At 44.5% G+C, this 16,080-nt stretch overlaps 1 protein-coding gene across 1 annotated transcript in view; it reads left to right on the forward strand.

The window, feature by feature from the left end:
- The window catches only part of LOC111866120 (ras-GEF domain-containing family member 1B), a 576,878-nt gene that overhangs the window by 72,756 nt on the left and 488,042 nt on the right, over positions 1-16,080 (forward strand). The window contains exon 2 of the mRNA XM_023854750.2: positions 14,212-14,373. Coding sequence (XP_023710518.1) covers positions 14,224-14,373 — 150 coding nt within the window. The 5' untranslated portion in view covers positions 14,212-14,223. The remainder of the gene's footprint in view (positions 1-14,211; positions 14,374-16,080) is intronic.

Here is a 16,080-nt window from a genome sequence, read left to right on the forward strand (position 1 = left end):
GAAGTTAATAGGTGGGATACCCAGACAGCATGGTGATCACATAAGCCCACTTTTATTTTTTCAAGATAAGGAAAGTGGGCTAATAAACCGTTTTGAGATCCTGTGTGGGGATGTGGTGATGTGGTTGACACTATAAAGAACTGTGGTTACTGTACATACCACCTCCACGGGAGACCGTGTTCGATATCATGTCAGTTCTCGTGGAATATTGGAACTGTGGCAGGTTTTCTCCAAGCACTTCGGTTTGCCCTGCCAATTATCGATCCACCAAATGCTTCATTTCTCTCGTCTTTCATCCGAGAATATCAATTTCTCACTCTCACTGCACCTTCTACCAATAAAAATGACATATGTAGCCTCTGTTTTATTATTAACAACAAGTTGTGGGAAGAAATATTCTCCTACTTTCCTTTGATACGACACGGACTGCATAGAAAACGAAAAGAATTAGCGGCGGACAGCAAGGTGATCTCACAAGTCCCTTTTTTTTTTTCAACGTAAGGGAAGTGGCCTAAACCCCCCTATTATTCCCTTAAACAGCATTAACCGGTTGGAGTGAGTTCTCTGTGAGGTACGACCTGAACTGACATATATTACCTACATGAACATTATGCTTCAGATGGTCAGAGGAAAGTTCTAGTGGTGAGGTTTGCTGACGACCGTATTGAATTAGAAGTACTTGATGGAACAGCTGAATAACTATGGACTTCTCTACCGGGGGGATGGGGTCTGTCCATGCAGATGCAAATACTGTATTATAGGATATGATGCCGTGTAGTCTGGTAGCAGTTTAAAGACGTTTCTGAATCGAAGAATAAGCCAAGTAAGAAACATTAAGCAGAGTGAGAGTCGGTAAATTTGTTCCAAACTGTACGGTATCATATGCCGCCATGATAACTTGAAATTCAACCCCGACGTGTGTTTCAAGCCGTGGTCTTCCCCGGTCTCTCTCTCTCTGTCACTGTTTGTGGTTTCTGATGTTGCTAGAAATACTGACACAGTCCGCAAAATTGTTTGGGACATGTGCCACTTTTTCCTGTAACGTCTTTAAGTGGGTTAACGAACCGGTTAATGCGTCCGAGCTGTGTTAAGCAAGGTTTATGTCTCACTCTATCTCGTGTTACGGCTTGGTAAAAATCTGGCAACTCACTTTCCCTGCATAGAGAGAGACAGAGGTTTTGTCTGCGAGTGGCCAAAATAAAGCTTGCCGTAGCATGTCAGTTCTGAACCTTGCCCGCTCAGTAACTCGGCTTAGTTCGCAGTCTTCTGTAGATGCGAACTGCGGAGGTGAAGTCGTTTTCATTGCATAAAGATTTCTGACGACAGTCAATTGTTTTATTTTGGGTAATGTTCATTGTCAGAGGTATGTTCAGTGTGGGCGATATGATGTTTCGGAGTTAGCTACTAAGTTTTCAATAACGTCAATAATAGCAAGGAGTTCTGCACATAATTTTTACTCCTTCATATTATCACAGGTGTAAGTGGCTACAGACGGGGTTTGGATTGGTAACTGGATTTATTGGTCACTTACAGATCGTAACTACAAGTAACTATAGCTCTAACGTTAATTCAGACACACTCTACATTTCACTGCAACACGTATGAATTCTTCTGAGACTGCTGTGCCTTCACGAGTCGTTGCCTGGTGATGGATCCCAACAATGTCCTCTGCTTCCTTGCTCACGTTCTTACCGGCTACCAACTGTCCCATAACTAATCCATTACTCCAGTTGTCCTGCTTATAACATCGGCACGGACCGCACAGGAAATACCTTTCCTCTGTTGTTGTTTGCGGGCCACGTCTTAGCAATGGTTTTACATGCTGTCAGTATCTTAGATTATAACGTTCCCACCTCGTGACTCAAGGTACGCGGGTTCAAACCCGGCGGAGGTCGTGGACTTTTTAAGGGCGGAAAAATTCAGGGAACAAGTCCTCCTGGAGGGACTTTAAGCCGTGGGTCCCGTGTCGTAGCTTTACGGCACGTAAAAGAACCTCATGTCCCAAGGGGACCACTGAGCCAAATTCAGGACATTTCCCGCCCAACAGTAGTCTCTAACGCCTCTGGTAGATGGGGGAAGCATCGAGATACCGAGGGCCGACCTCGTTGGCTCAACGGGGCTGATAGCACGCACCGTTAGCGGTAGGGTATGGCGACAGTAGAAATTAAAGGGGGACGCACAATGGACCAATAACTGGTCTAAGTGCATGGGGAAACCCACCCTCTCCAATACAATACAAATGTTAGATTATATGGCGTCGAATGATGGTATGATAGACTTATAACGAATTGGAAATAATTTGGAAGGAAGTTCCCGTGGCCTAATTGATATCCTGTTGCAGAATTTCCTAGGGGACTGAGGAAGACCTCGGGATAATTGGTGTGCCTTCCGAAATTCGAAGAGATACACACCCAAGGAACTACCGTCTCAGCGAAATTTTCGGTGGCAAAGTTACAATTTAGTGTATTGTGAGGTATTGCAGTGGGAGCTGGTCACATGTTCAGAGGCAGATTGTGACGTAACGCGTGCAGTATCATGGCGCTCCTGTTACGCTGTGTCACATGCCTGTCGATACGATTGGCTGCATTTGTTTACCGGCCGTGACTTTTGTGCTCGAAAGTATCACATGTCTTCTGAGGTCGACTGGCTCCGTTGTACAAAGATTTCCTAGGAGAATTTAGACCGCAGTTCGTCTGCACAGGAAACTCCCATGTTGCTGCGGAAAACGTGGGTTCACAGTCGTCTTAATCCTATACATTGACACTCTATTTCTGTAGGATCCTTTTTCAGGATTCTGCAGAATATATTTTGGCCTTAGAGGTAGGAAGTGACAGGAGGCTTAGAGAAAACTCTGTAATCATGAATCACTCAGAATAAGTAAGAGCGGCGGGCTCTTGTACACGTGTCAATAAGCCTATGGGATAGAGTGAACTAGAGGAATATTTTGATCAGTTTGTAGCTGCTTAATCCCATTGCTGTTATATTCAACTGAAGTCGAACAAGCATCTGTTACCGCACAGTGCGACATTCGAGTTCAGTCAACGTTAGGAATTAATCATCTCCTTTAGCTGCGGTATTCGACTTCATTTAGTGGGCTATGAGAAGGACATTTTTGTTAATTTTGTTCGTATTTTTGTCTTAATATTTAATTATTTTAGGAAAATGTCGAGGAAATAATGGACAAAGAAAGGACAGAGTGGGACTTTGGCACAATGAAATTAGTCTGCTTGTCCATATCTGAGACTGTGAGCTCGGAATGACTGGTGATTATGAACTGTAAAAGGGATCCAAAGGAAGCAGAGTGGGGAAGTGAGGCTATTTCACGAACCTACCCGGTGTTTCGAAAATAATCAGATAAGCAGGGAAAAATCCCAGGTTGATCTAAAGGGGTTTAGTAATGAGAATTCCGAGAGGAGTTAGGAACAACTGAGTTCGCCCTTGACACGCGCGACTTGTGCTGCAGTTCCGCTCTGCAGGGTAGAATGACACCCGGTGCACAGCCCTGTGTAGCGGCGCGTGGTTCTGCAAGGGGCGTAACGCGACACCTCAGTGACGAGGCTGTCCCATAGCCACTTCCGGAACAAAAGCGAGGGGTTGCTGCCGGGCCACTTAGCGCGAAGAGCAAAGTAACTGGTAACAGACATGAGGCACTCCACCCTTTGTACAAATTTTCATACACACGCGCACACAAAAAAGCGTTTAAAGTTTCTAAGAATCTGTCACGTTTCGGGGAAAAATTAATTAGCGTTAACAAGCGTTTCTAGCAAAAACTCTTCTGTAACGAGAGTGTGTACACGTACGCCATGAAGAGGAGTGGGGGGAATGGAGGTATAGCTAAAAACTTCTTGACCTCGGCACTAGATATAGGTACACGGTCAGCTTCACGCCCCATCCTCTTTACCCCAGATACCCACTGGAGATGAATCTGCGTGGGCCCCAGACCCGGTCTAGACGCTATGGAGGACGTAGGAGTCCCTTATCCCTGCTAAGAACCGAACCCTGATCATCCAGCTCGTAGCCCGTCGCTATACCGACTGAGCTATCCCGGCTTTTCGTGGTGTACGTGTCACTCTTACAGTTTTAATTAACTCATTGGCAATGAAAAAATATCTCGGAAACTAATTGTTGTACCTGTATGCAATTTATGTCATCGGAAAGGAAAACTCTACGCGCATGCGCCAGCTAGTGATTTTCGGCGAGCTCAGTGACGATATCGACACCGCAGGAAGAAGTTCAATGCGTGTTATGGCTAGCAGAGTTGCAATCTCATACAAGTGTACAACTCGAGTGCAATATGGACGTCAACCTCCTACACGGAAAACAACAAACTGAGGAATACAGGCAGTCTGTTGAGTGTAAAATCTCCTGGAAAACACGGACCTCTGAAGAAAATGTCAATCTCATGAGAGAGGCATTCCAGCGGAGCCCATGCAATCAATTCGTGTTGCTAGCTTGCAGTTGCAAATCCACGTTCAACAGTGCACGATGTGCACTGTTCGTAGGTGTTGGGTTTGAATCTCGGCTGTGACATAGACTACTCTGAGTTTTTTCGGGGTCTCTACAGTCACTTCACACGTAGACACCCCCACTTCACTTTGAAAAGCTGTGAAGTAACAAGTGTTGATAAGCAGACGTATTTTTTTATTGCTAGTGGGGTGAGACTAAGTCCCTTGTACTGCGGCCACTTCTGGTCTATTGTACCAGCGTTAGATGATAGGTGAGGGTGATTGTGGAGAAATTGGTGGAATGAAGATTGGCAGGGGAAATCAAAGTACTCGAAGAAAACCACTTTGTCCACCACAAATCCCAGTTGACAAGACCCGGGATCGAACCCGGGCCGCCGCGGTGTGAAGCCAGCTACCAACCGCTTGAGCTATGGCGCGGCCTTAAGCAGATGTAAGATCAAATTTCCTGTTTGTACCACGATTCATGTTCAGTATTATGGTTCTACTGTTGAACGTCTGAAAACATTCACTGAGCCTGCTGCAACAGGAGGACAGAGAGACGAGACAACTTTCAACGTGTGAGAGGAAAACTTTCGATAGAATTTTACTTCTGAATGTTCTAAATTAGTCAGCAGGTTTCTGCTCCAGCGATTCTTCATGCCGTTTCGTAAAGTACTTAGAATATAGCACTTTAATAATATCATGTCGGGTGAAAGGGGCTTGTTGTGTCACTGTCATGTACACAAGGAAAGTTCCTCTTGATGACTGCTGCCGATCATTACCGGGGTCTCTTTCAGCTGGACGTCTCTTCTGAAACTTAAAGCGAAGCACATTCTCTTGGGTCTGAGGCCAGTTCTGACAAGGGACCGAACAAGTTTCCTCAAGCCCTACAGAAGTCTTGTGTTCGGGAATTGCCTGATTCGAATCTCAGCCGGACTGATATTTCCCCTGGGTGTACTCGATCGGTCTGTTATAAATTAATTCTTGAAAGCTTATCAGACCTGGACCGGTTCCTTCAACATTCTCTAAAATGTAGCATGTACAGCCGTTGCTATGCAAAAGGCGAATAAACAACGGTGTTGTGCAACGCGTTTCTAGGAAGTGGATGGAGAGTAAACGCCGAAGGTAAACAGCCTATCCACGGGAAGGAAGGCGAGATAAGCTCAGACGTCATAAGCACAGCCCTCGGAAAGGAAGAAATGGCGGTATGCCTGTAGGCCATTCGGGACGAATATCCTTAAGGAGGGAGCAAAGTGACATTACGTCACCGCTACAAAGCGCAACCGGTTAATAATGTTTTGGGAAACAGTCGCTGGTTACTGTGAGAACCATACGGAACACAGATACATTCTGTGGGCAGAATGCTGAGTTTCAGTGTGTTAAAGCAGGTGGTAAATATAGTAACCACTGGCTTTAAAGGATCAAATAAACCATATTTCTTTCTCGTGGCTGCCACCTCCAGCTAACACACACGCCGCTTGATTCCGTTGCTGTCAGTCCTACAGACTGTCCTATGATTCATGGCTGGGGCTGATTGTCCCTGAGCTGTCCAGCGAAGTGGACGAGTGCCGAATAAGGGCGCGGTTGTGTGGGAGGGCTGCATCGCCTACTGGGGCCCTGTCACTTGCTTCCACTCCGTGCAAAAGTGACCCAACATTTTCGGCCCTGCTAATTTTATAGTCAAGTTCTGAAGAAAAATTTCAGATAAGTGTCATGAATATGTGTCTATAAGGCACTTGGGAGTTCAGTTGTCAGTAATATTCTCCCATCGCTGCTCTAGAGCAGTAGACAATATTTCTCGATCCCTGGTCATATATTAGCCATTTTGCAAGAAAAATTGCATTAACTAACTAACTATCCTTCTTGATAAGCCGCCAGTTGTTCAGCTACTCAAGAACTCCCCAAAATCTTATGGTCGTATCCTGAGATAGATGGATCCAGTTTATGTTCATTCATAATATTTTTCTAAGATCTATTTTAATGAAGAAAGCAGTCTTCTGGGATTTGGCACTGTGTATATGTGGTGTTAACCGACGTTTCGGAGGAACGTATCGCCTCCATCTTCAGGGTAGAAGAAAAAATATATAAGAAATCTGCAAGCAAAGAGACCGTGAGAACCGGTAAAGCAGTCTGCTTTTACCGGTTCTCACGGTCTCAGAGCTTGCAGATTTCTTATATTTTTTTCTTCTACCCTGAAGATGGAGGCGATACGTTCCTCCGAAACGTCGGTTAACACCACATATACACAGTGCCAAATCCCAGAAGACTGCTTTCTTCATAGTCACCGCCGTGAAAGCCTCAAATCTTACATCTATTTTAATGTTATCCTCCCACATACGTCTAGGTATTACTAGTTTTTCTTTCCTTCTGGCTTTCCCCCAAGACCCTGTATGCAATCTTCTCCTCCCTTTATGTGTGCTGCATGTCCTGCTCATTTCTTCCCCATTCACTTGATCATTCTGATTATAGTTGGAGAAGAGTACAAGTTATGAAGCTCCTCATTATGCAGTTTTCTCCAACCTCCTGTCACTTCATCTCTCTTCGGTCCAAATATTCTGCTCAGCACCCTGTTCTCAAACACCCTCAGGCCATATCAGAGACCAAGTTTCACACCCGGCAGATACAGAGGTGCATCTATAAGACGCTCGGAAAACTAGCCGCAAGTGTGAAAACCCAATCTCCTATAATTTTCTTTTAGAACCGCAACTGCGTCTCCATCCCTTTGGCAAGACGCCTGCGAAATTAGTCGCCGAACACAAATTTCTGTTGCCAGGAGACCTGCTTTTCTTCTTCACCCCTGCTCAGATGTACGTCACTTTGGCAAGACAGATCGCAGACAAACGCCATGTACGCGTAGGTGCAGTCGAGCGGTGCTTACGTTGGTGGTGAGTGACGGCCATGTGTGTGCATGGTAACGAGTAGTCAGCCCGCCGGACTAATTCGTCAGCAGCGGTGAAAGGAAATAGGGTTTCACTTTATAAACATTTCATAGAGACACTCATGTTTGTCTTTATGTTTACAGTGAGACAGCAAACACATGATTGATAGAACCGAAAGTGATGGTCCGGCGCACGTTCATCTCTTGCCTGCTTTGAAGGCTATACTCTATTCGGAATGTCCGCGGAGAATATGTAAGCAAGCGATATCTTCTTATTGACTTGCAGGCAGATGATTCCCTTCTTCAATGCAAACAGTGCTACATTGCAATAGCTGGCGTGTTGTGGACCGCGCTTTAAACTGCCCCTCCTATGTTTACTTGCACGGCATGAACATTCCGAATGAAGTATAGCGCCTCATCAGCATCTGCTTCAGTGAATGCTTAAGTCCTCCGGGAGGGACTTTAAGCCGTGGGTCCCGTGTCGTAGCTTTACGGCACGTAAAAGAACCTCATACCTCCAAAGGAGGTCACCGAGCCAAAATTGCGGACGTTTCCCGCCCAACAGCAGTCACTAATACCTCCGGTAGATGGGGGAAGCATTATAGATACCTCGCAGCCAGTAGAGCAGGTCTCGCTGGCTGGGCGGGACTGATGGTAAGCACCAATACCGGTAGGATATAGAGACTGGTAGAAATCATAGAGGGAAGCACAATGGACCAATACAGGTCTCAGTGCATGGGGAAACCCACCCTCTCTAATAACTAACTAACTAACTAACTAATTAGTTTTATATATGTGTGTTTTTTATTTGTTACGAAGATGTCACTGCTTAGTTTATGCAGCGTGGAATGGAAGGATTTGGAAGAAACCAGCATTTTACTCAAGGAGGTACTATTTCAGCATTTGCCAGGAGGAACTGAAGAAAGCCACAAAAGGCTTTTATCAGGATACTCAGTGATCCGACAGAGATTCAAACCGAGTACCTCCCGAATGAATGCTAAGAACCATGCCAGTATACCGACGTGCCCGATATTTAAATGCGTTGAACCCTCTAAAGGGTGAACAGCTCCAACAACCCCCCCCCCCGGACGGATTCACTTCAAAATGATGTTAGAAGTTCTCGCGAACAGTACTTCTTTTGAGATGTGGAAGTGTGTACACCGGTAGGTGAGTGCCAGAGTACAGGGAGGGCCCTAAATATGGAGGCAAAAAATTCCTCCTAAACACTGGTAACTTTCTACTAGACTATACGGCGTCGCATCAAAGAATACGTCATTTCTCTCCTTTGTTTTTGGTCTTCTTCAGTGTTCTTTTATAGATATTGTGACATGTAGACCCATTGCTAAGTAACAGCTGTGTAAACAGGCGGCAGTACAGCAGCCGTTTCTAGGGAACAGCTCTGTGGACACTTTATTTCTCCCCAGCAACGAGCCAATAATGAAAGACACGTTTCCGGTGTGGTCCGTGCTGGAGCTATGTAACGAGGTATAGTAGTTCAGAAGTGAGAAAACCTGTGTGGAGGCGGGGTCGAATACCTCCACCGTGACCCTGCGAGTCGTAGGAGGCGACGAAAAGGGAAGTCTCAAATCTGAGACAGTAAAATATGGTCGCGAGTCCCAAGGGACTCGGACCCGAGAAAGACTGTTCTGGCAAGGGCCAGCTGCATGTGCAAAAGACAGATCCGTCCTCTCGTAAGAGAAGGCGCCCCACAAAAACAAGACCGTAACTGTCAAACAGTAATAAATATCTGGTAGTTAGCCCCAGATAGAGCTCGACTCCAAGACTTACCAACTGACTGACCGTCAGTCGCAGTGTGATTTTGACTTCGATTTTGAGAAGTGAGAAGCGATACAAAGAAATATGCATGTCCTGCTCTGTAAAGCCTGTACTGACAGAGTGCAAAAGGAAGGATTTTCAGTAACACGCTATAATTGCGATACGTACACTTGACGAAAGGCCAAGCATATTCATATGAGACAAAGTCATTTTTTTTCGTCACATAAGGACTATGACAGCAAGGATTCAGTTGAAAAAATCTTTGGTCGTGAGTCTCAAGGGGCTTGACGCCAAGACGAACTGATTGACGGCCAGCCCTACAGTGATTTTGATTTTGATTTTGAGATGTGAGAAGCTGGTAGCTGAGTCCGGGTACAGCTCTGGAACCCAGAGGAAGGAAAACGTCCGCCGTTGAAAACCGATGCCAAGCAACGGCTAGTGAAGACTGAAAAGACTTTATGTTTACTCTAGTTACAGTGATGTTTGGAGTGTGTAACTCACTGAGATAGACTCAGTTAATTATAACTACGAGTTGTTTAAGAGTTCAATTAATTCCGTTACAAATTCAGACGTCGTGTATAGTCAATCACGTGACACTATGATTTGTTGGCGAATAATATGATGCAGTAAGCGTCACTGTGTTTTGAAACATCCATTTATTATGAAGGCGGTAGGATAGCGATTGAGATGTTTAGGCGGCGTTGTGCAGCTGCGCACAAACATTGATGCTGGCACCTCTCTTCCAGCTGCAGCTTGTAATGAGGCTGTCTGTTGGCATATGAACAAGTATATTGTCTTGACACTTGCATAATGCAAGGTTCAGCGTGACTAGTGGATCTACCGCCGCTACTAAAACTTGTTATTATTAGCTTTTACTGAAGAACCAGCACGTAACACAAGCGGATTTCGCAGTGACCGATAAAGTGAAATCTTCGAAACTTAAATGAAAATTACGGCAGAGGCATCAACCCCTCGCCAATCCGGATTAATTGGGGGGGGGGGTAACAGGATTAATGAAGCAAGAGGTAGCCCCAAAAGACAAAAATCTTAGAACACAAATAAATGGAAATTTAATGATATAAGTAGTGCTAATGAAGATAAATAACAAAATATCACTGTAGAGCCTTTATTTTAAAACTGTAAAAAGACAATACATTTATTCATTGATGGAAGACTCAGAAGTTTTATACTTGTTTCTGAACGTAATGATGCAGGTCTGAAGAAACTGTCAAGTTTTGGCTCATCTGCCTTCTTAAATGCCGCCCTGTGTCGTTATAAGGCATGTACGTGTACGTACTCAACTGTGAACAGCAATTTTCATATTTCTTGTTTCGATCCGGATTAACTGTAACCGGATTAGCGAGAGTTTACTGTGCTAAAATTGTGATTAGTAATTGGCTACTCCAAATGACATCTTAAAAGTTTGTTATAAGACTGGAAACATCTTCGCCAATTTTGACAGTGGGATCATGGGTTCGAATTCCACTCGACGTATTCATGGATGTTTGCGTTTTTTCTGTCTTTGCTGTCCTGTTGTGTAAGTAGAGGCCTTGCGTCGGCCTGATCTCCCATGCAAGGAATCCTACCGATCCAATCCAAAACCCCGTCTAATAGTCACTAATACACGGAAGTAACGTCTTGAATGATCATTGACATTAAAATTCATGAAGAGTGTAGAGGTTACGTTGGAACTGACGTCTTCTGTATACAATTTGCTGAAATAGTTCCTTTGCGTTAATTTGCTATGTTTACTGACGGCGTATTCCTCGTGTTCTGGGCGTCTTGTATCAGTGGTGCCAATTGACAGAGCCGACAGCCGCTGATAGTGTCAGTTCTGTTGAGATGCAGCTCACTTTAGTTTCACGTATAATTAATTTTGGTGGTGCATGTTCCCTATAGAAAGTTTCAACGTGTATACTACTCATTAATGAAACATATGGTTCAGTAACAGAGAGGGAGGGGGAAGGGAAGGCGGGGGGGAAGTCCACAGCAAATTATGCTTTTCGACCTAGTTCTTAAAACACTGTTACGTATAGACCAGCAAGTTATTACATTCACTTACATTTGAAGTGTAGACTGAATGGAAAAGCAACATATGGAAAAGTTTGCTTCTGAATGACATAATCGAAGTAAACTTTCAGATAATTGTAACACGATACATGTACACCCGTTGCCAAGTAACAGCTGTGTAAAGAAGTGACAGCACAACAGCCGTTACTAGGGAACAGCTCTTTGGAAAAGTTGTTTCCCCGGCAACTGGAAAATAACCGAAGAGACGTTTACTGGGCGATCCGTGCCGGGGCAATATGAGGAGGAAACCTCGAGTGGCGGCGGATTCTAATGCCTCCACCGTACCCCTGCGAGTCGTAGGAGGCGACAAAAAGGGAACTCAGTGTTTGGGGGTATAACTGGGCCACCCTGTTCCCGGGGTATATAAATACGGGGACCTGGTTCTCCAGACTGGGGAAGTCTCGAATCTAAGACAGTAAAATATGGTCATGAGTCCCGTGGGACTCGGACCCGAGAATGACTGCGCTGGCGAGGAACAGCAGTAGTTGTAAATGAAAGACCCGTCCTCTGGTTAGGGAGGGCGCCGTGCATCAACAAACTCGCAACTCTCTGGAACTAATAAAGCTCTGGTCTTAAGCCGCAGATGGGCGTTTTATTCCAAGACAGACTGGCCAACTGACCACCGGTCGTAAAAAGACTTAGTTTTGTCATTGAGTTGTTGCTGAGTCAGTTGAGAGCTGCAGTTGTGAGAAGCGAGAAGCTAGTAGCTGAGGCCGAGGACAGTTCAGGAACCCAGAGAAAAGGAAACGTCAGCCGCTGGGGAATACCCATTGTTAGAGCCGCTACCAAGAAACTTCTAGTAACAGACTGAGAACATTAGACTTTGTGCTCTAGTGAACTGTAAAGTGTAGAAATAGCGATAATGCTGTAGTTACGACCTGTAAGTGGTCAATAAATCTATTCACCAATCCAAACCCCGTTTATAGACACTCATACACGTGACAGTATTATCCTCGCACCTGCATCTAGCTCTTCGTAATGTTTATTTCCTTCTGGCATTTCCACCAAAATCCTATAACCACCCCTCTTCTTCTGCCCATCACACCCTCCTTGACTTGATTATTCTAATTATACTTCGCGAAGACCTGGATTGGCAGAACAGACGGATATTGGCTTCCGTAATAAGTAGCTCTCCGCAACGTAAGAGATAATTGTGACGACCCTTCCCTCTATGAGCTGCAGTACTTTCTATAAACACAGCCGCCTCGTTCGAAACAGGACGACTAGTGACGTGTCGGCAAGAAGGACAAGAGCGGAGACTTCAACGCAAGGATAAGTTACGAACCGCGAGATGTGAAACAAAAACAAAATGATGCAATGGAGGAGATGTCACCTCAGACGTGACCATGTGTAGAAGCGCTACATGATTTCCCGCCCCCTCCCCTTATGAGCGCTTTCTTTTATTTGGAAATAATATTTACCTCTTTTTTACTTTAATATTCAAGTTGTGATTTCACGTCCGTCCTGAAATATAAACAAAGAAACGTAACTGGCCACTTACATGCTATCTTCACTTGTCATCACTTTCCATAAGGCACATATATACACGGCCACTGTGATCAGTGGCGTGTGGCACTAACCCTCCTGTATTTTGTCATTAAAAGAAAGTTACTTCTAGGCCTATTGGTCTTTTCGGATACAGCGCCATATGGTTTGGTGGATATGTAAAACGTTTCGGAACATCTTTCAGCTCCATTTCAGGGTAGAATTGATTCAGCACGTTCCTCCGAAACGTCATTACATATGTGCCAAACTACATGGCATCGAATCGTAATAATCAGTAATTTTAACATTCACCGCCATGAGCAGTCCCTTGTCCAGTACCTACCCAGAACTCTTTCTTGGGGGGTAAAGCGTCCGAGACTTGAAGCTTATCACTCACTTCCACCTACTCTGGAGATTAAGATTGCACGGAAGTGTACCTTCATTCCTCATGTGTCTATATAGTTCGGTGTTTAATTAAGCACAATGAAAGCTTTACATTTACACTCATCATGTAAAAAGAATTAAGACAGTACTATTTCAGTTTTAGCCACTAATTACATCATATAGAGTCGTCCTTGAGGAGCTGTTAATCGCTCATCAGATCCCGTAGCCCCTTGTTATTGAAAGCGAAGTTTGATCTCGATCATGTCAGATGTTTACCATTTTGCCTTGAGACAATTCAATCCAATTATTGAATAGCGTACTTCACTTTCGTGTGAGGAGGCAGATGTAGGCACGCCACTGATCACCATCTCGTCACGGCGGCTTAATGCCTCAGAAATATCAAGAAGATGAATCTGTTTCGCTTGATGATTGTCTTTCCCAATCTCTTGCAGTGTGTTTGGTGTCACACAGCAGAAGCGAGAGTGCTGGCCGCATATGGCTCTTTCCACGTCTCAGCACCGAAAACACCAACAAGGGGTGTCCAGAATCGTAACGGAAATGTCGCTTGAACTGCAAAATATATGTGAGAAGCTTGTGAAAGAGCTTGGGTTACTTCCGCATGGCGTAGCTAACGTTAGCGGCGGAGTCCTCAGTTGATCAAGAAATTTGCTATTTTTGTATCTGACACGCATTTTCGGAATAGTGTTCATAACATGCCGCCTCCGGAACATATCATGTGCCAGTTGAATCCATTCCATATCCTCACACGCAATTCATTTAGCATAATAGTATACATCTAAGCATGCCGATGTATGATAAGCGGTCTATTCAGATTTTCCAATTAAAATGTATTCCTTTATCATAATCCTCGTTCGTGCTAAATTCCCCGCCCATATCGTTTCCCTACATTTGAGCATCCTAATATTTAGCAGGCTCTGACTACATGAATTCCCACAAATTTGTGTCTTAATTAGCTCTGCATTCCACCAACCTCAGGTAACATTTCTGGAAAACAGACATTACAGTCTCGTCCCCAGTGTATTCGGGTCTCTTGATTCAAAAGCCAGAGATTTCTTGAAATTTGCGGTCGGAAAAATTGAGGTTGATATTGGATTGCATTATTTTGTTGCTGTTTACGCTATTTCAACAATTATTCGTACATTAATTTTGCAGAAACAGTCGCCCATGAGACCAGAGGAAGAGGAGAGCAACAGTGGCGCCAGTAGTGGCGGTGGAGAAGACATGAACTTGCAGGACAGCTCAGAAAATGGACACACAGTGGACAAACCACGTGACCCAGAGCGATCCAGAGATTTGTTCGGCGTCCAGCTCGAGGTAGGTTACCGAGTCATATTCACAAGCAGGTGTTTGACTACTCACAAATCCCTTTCCTGATCCTGATGGGCGCTCATTCACTCAAGAAGTTTCCCGCCTTCTATGTAACTGGAACAATTATTACCATGTTCACATTAGTCAAGCATTAATCCCTATCCTGGAACAAACTAATTCACTTACCACCCTCTAGTCAAGATCCATTTCAATATTATCATTTCTCATATTCCCATGTCTTCAAAGTGACATCTTTCCTTCAGATCTTCCGACCAACTATTTCTATGCATATTAATATTATCTATTCAAGCTGCATGCCCTGCCCATCTAATATTAGTAATATTTAGTGAGGATGACTTGATACTTCCTAGATAGTTGCGGAGCAATTCGTCGAATTTCACACCTCATAATTCTGCTGACACAGTGGCTTTCGTGTCTTCTAAGAAAGTCATAACTCACGTAGCAAGGTTGATAGTTGTCTGCTGTGACTATACCAGCAAGTGGAACAGGCTAACATGAACCCACACTGCAAAATTTGTACTAGATCAACAAAGTGTTTCTCGCCTGTCGGCGCCGCTCCTGGGTGCGACTCACAAAACACATAAATCAAACGTGAGCCCTGGGCAGCTGTGTATCTGATCTTCTCTTCACCGCCAAGAGCGTACAGCCTCTGGGGCCCGCCCATCCTCTTACTCGATGTATACTGGGGGCGCTATCTAAGGGGACAGATCTGCTGGAACGTGAAGCTTGCCAATCACATCTGCATTCATAGTTTCTAACTACCTTCATGCAGCCGAGCCCTTCTTGAGAAGCCGCCAGTTGTGCAGCTACTCAAGAACTTTCCAACATTTTATTAAACTCGAAGGTTCATTACCGTCTTCACAAGAGCCCTCCACTGGTCCTATCCGGAGCCAGATATATCCAGTCCCTGCCACCTCATCCTATTTCTCTAGGATCCATTTTAATATGAATTATCCACCTTCATCTTGAACTTCCTAGTGGTCTCATTCTTTTTAGCTGTCCCACCAATATCCTATATGCATTCATCTTCTCCCCATTCATGTTACATGCCCTGTCCACTTCATTCTCATTCTCCTTGACTTGTTCATTCTAATTATACTTGGCGAAGAGTACAAGTTATGAAGCTCCTCATTAGGAAGTTTGCTCTAACCTCCTGTCACTTCATCTCTCTTCTCCAAATATTCTCCTCAGCACACCCCCATTAATTGACGAGAATATTTACCCACACCTCAGAAGTACGCCTGTTGGGTTGTACAGCCATCCCTTTGAAGGTGGCTTTTCTTGAACTGTGGCCCCAGGATCACTGTGGGTCTAAAATTACTTTGGCGGGTGGGGGAGGAACTGGGAGCCCTCACTTTGAGCAGCCGTCATTGAACCGACCAAGACTAAACGTTGTACTACGGCAGAAATGAGAATGATTATTATACGAACTTATGTTTCCAACCATTTCACGGCAACAAATATCTGTCTGAGTGTTTCAGGGGGTCCAAAACGCAAAATGTAGGACAACTGTTCTCATAAGAGGCTCTCTCTTAGCGTGACCACAACCGATTAGGATTAAGTCAGCGGTTCTCAGACCTGTAACTTAAAAATGCCTATCTGCAAACTATATTTTCACTGCCTTAAAAGTTAAAAAAAGGTAAAGTTGTCCTTGTGCTTAATTACTTAGGCATTACCTCATGAAAACGCATG

This window comes from Cryptotermes secundus, unplaced genomic scaffold (assembly GCF_002891405.2).
Source record: "Cryptotermes secundus unplaced genomic scaffold, Csec_1.0 scaffold318, whole genome shotgun sequence".
Taxonomy (NCBI): domain Eukaryota; kingdom Metazoa; phylum Arthropoda; class Insecta; order Blattodea; family Kalotermitidae; genus Cryptotermes; species Cryptotermes secundus.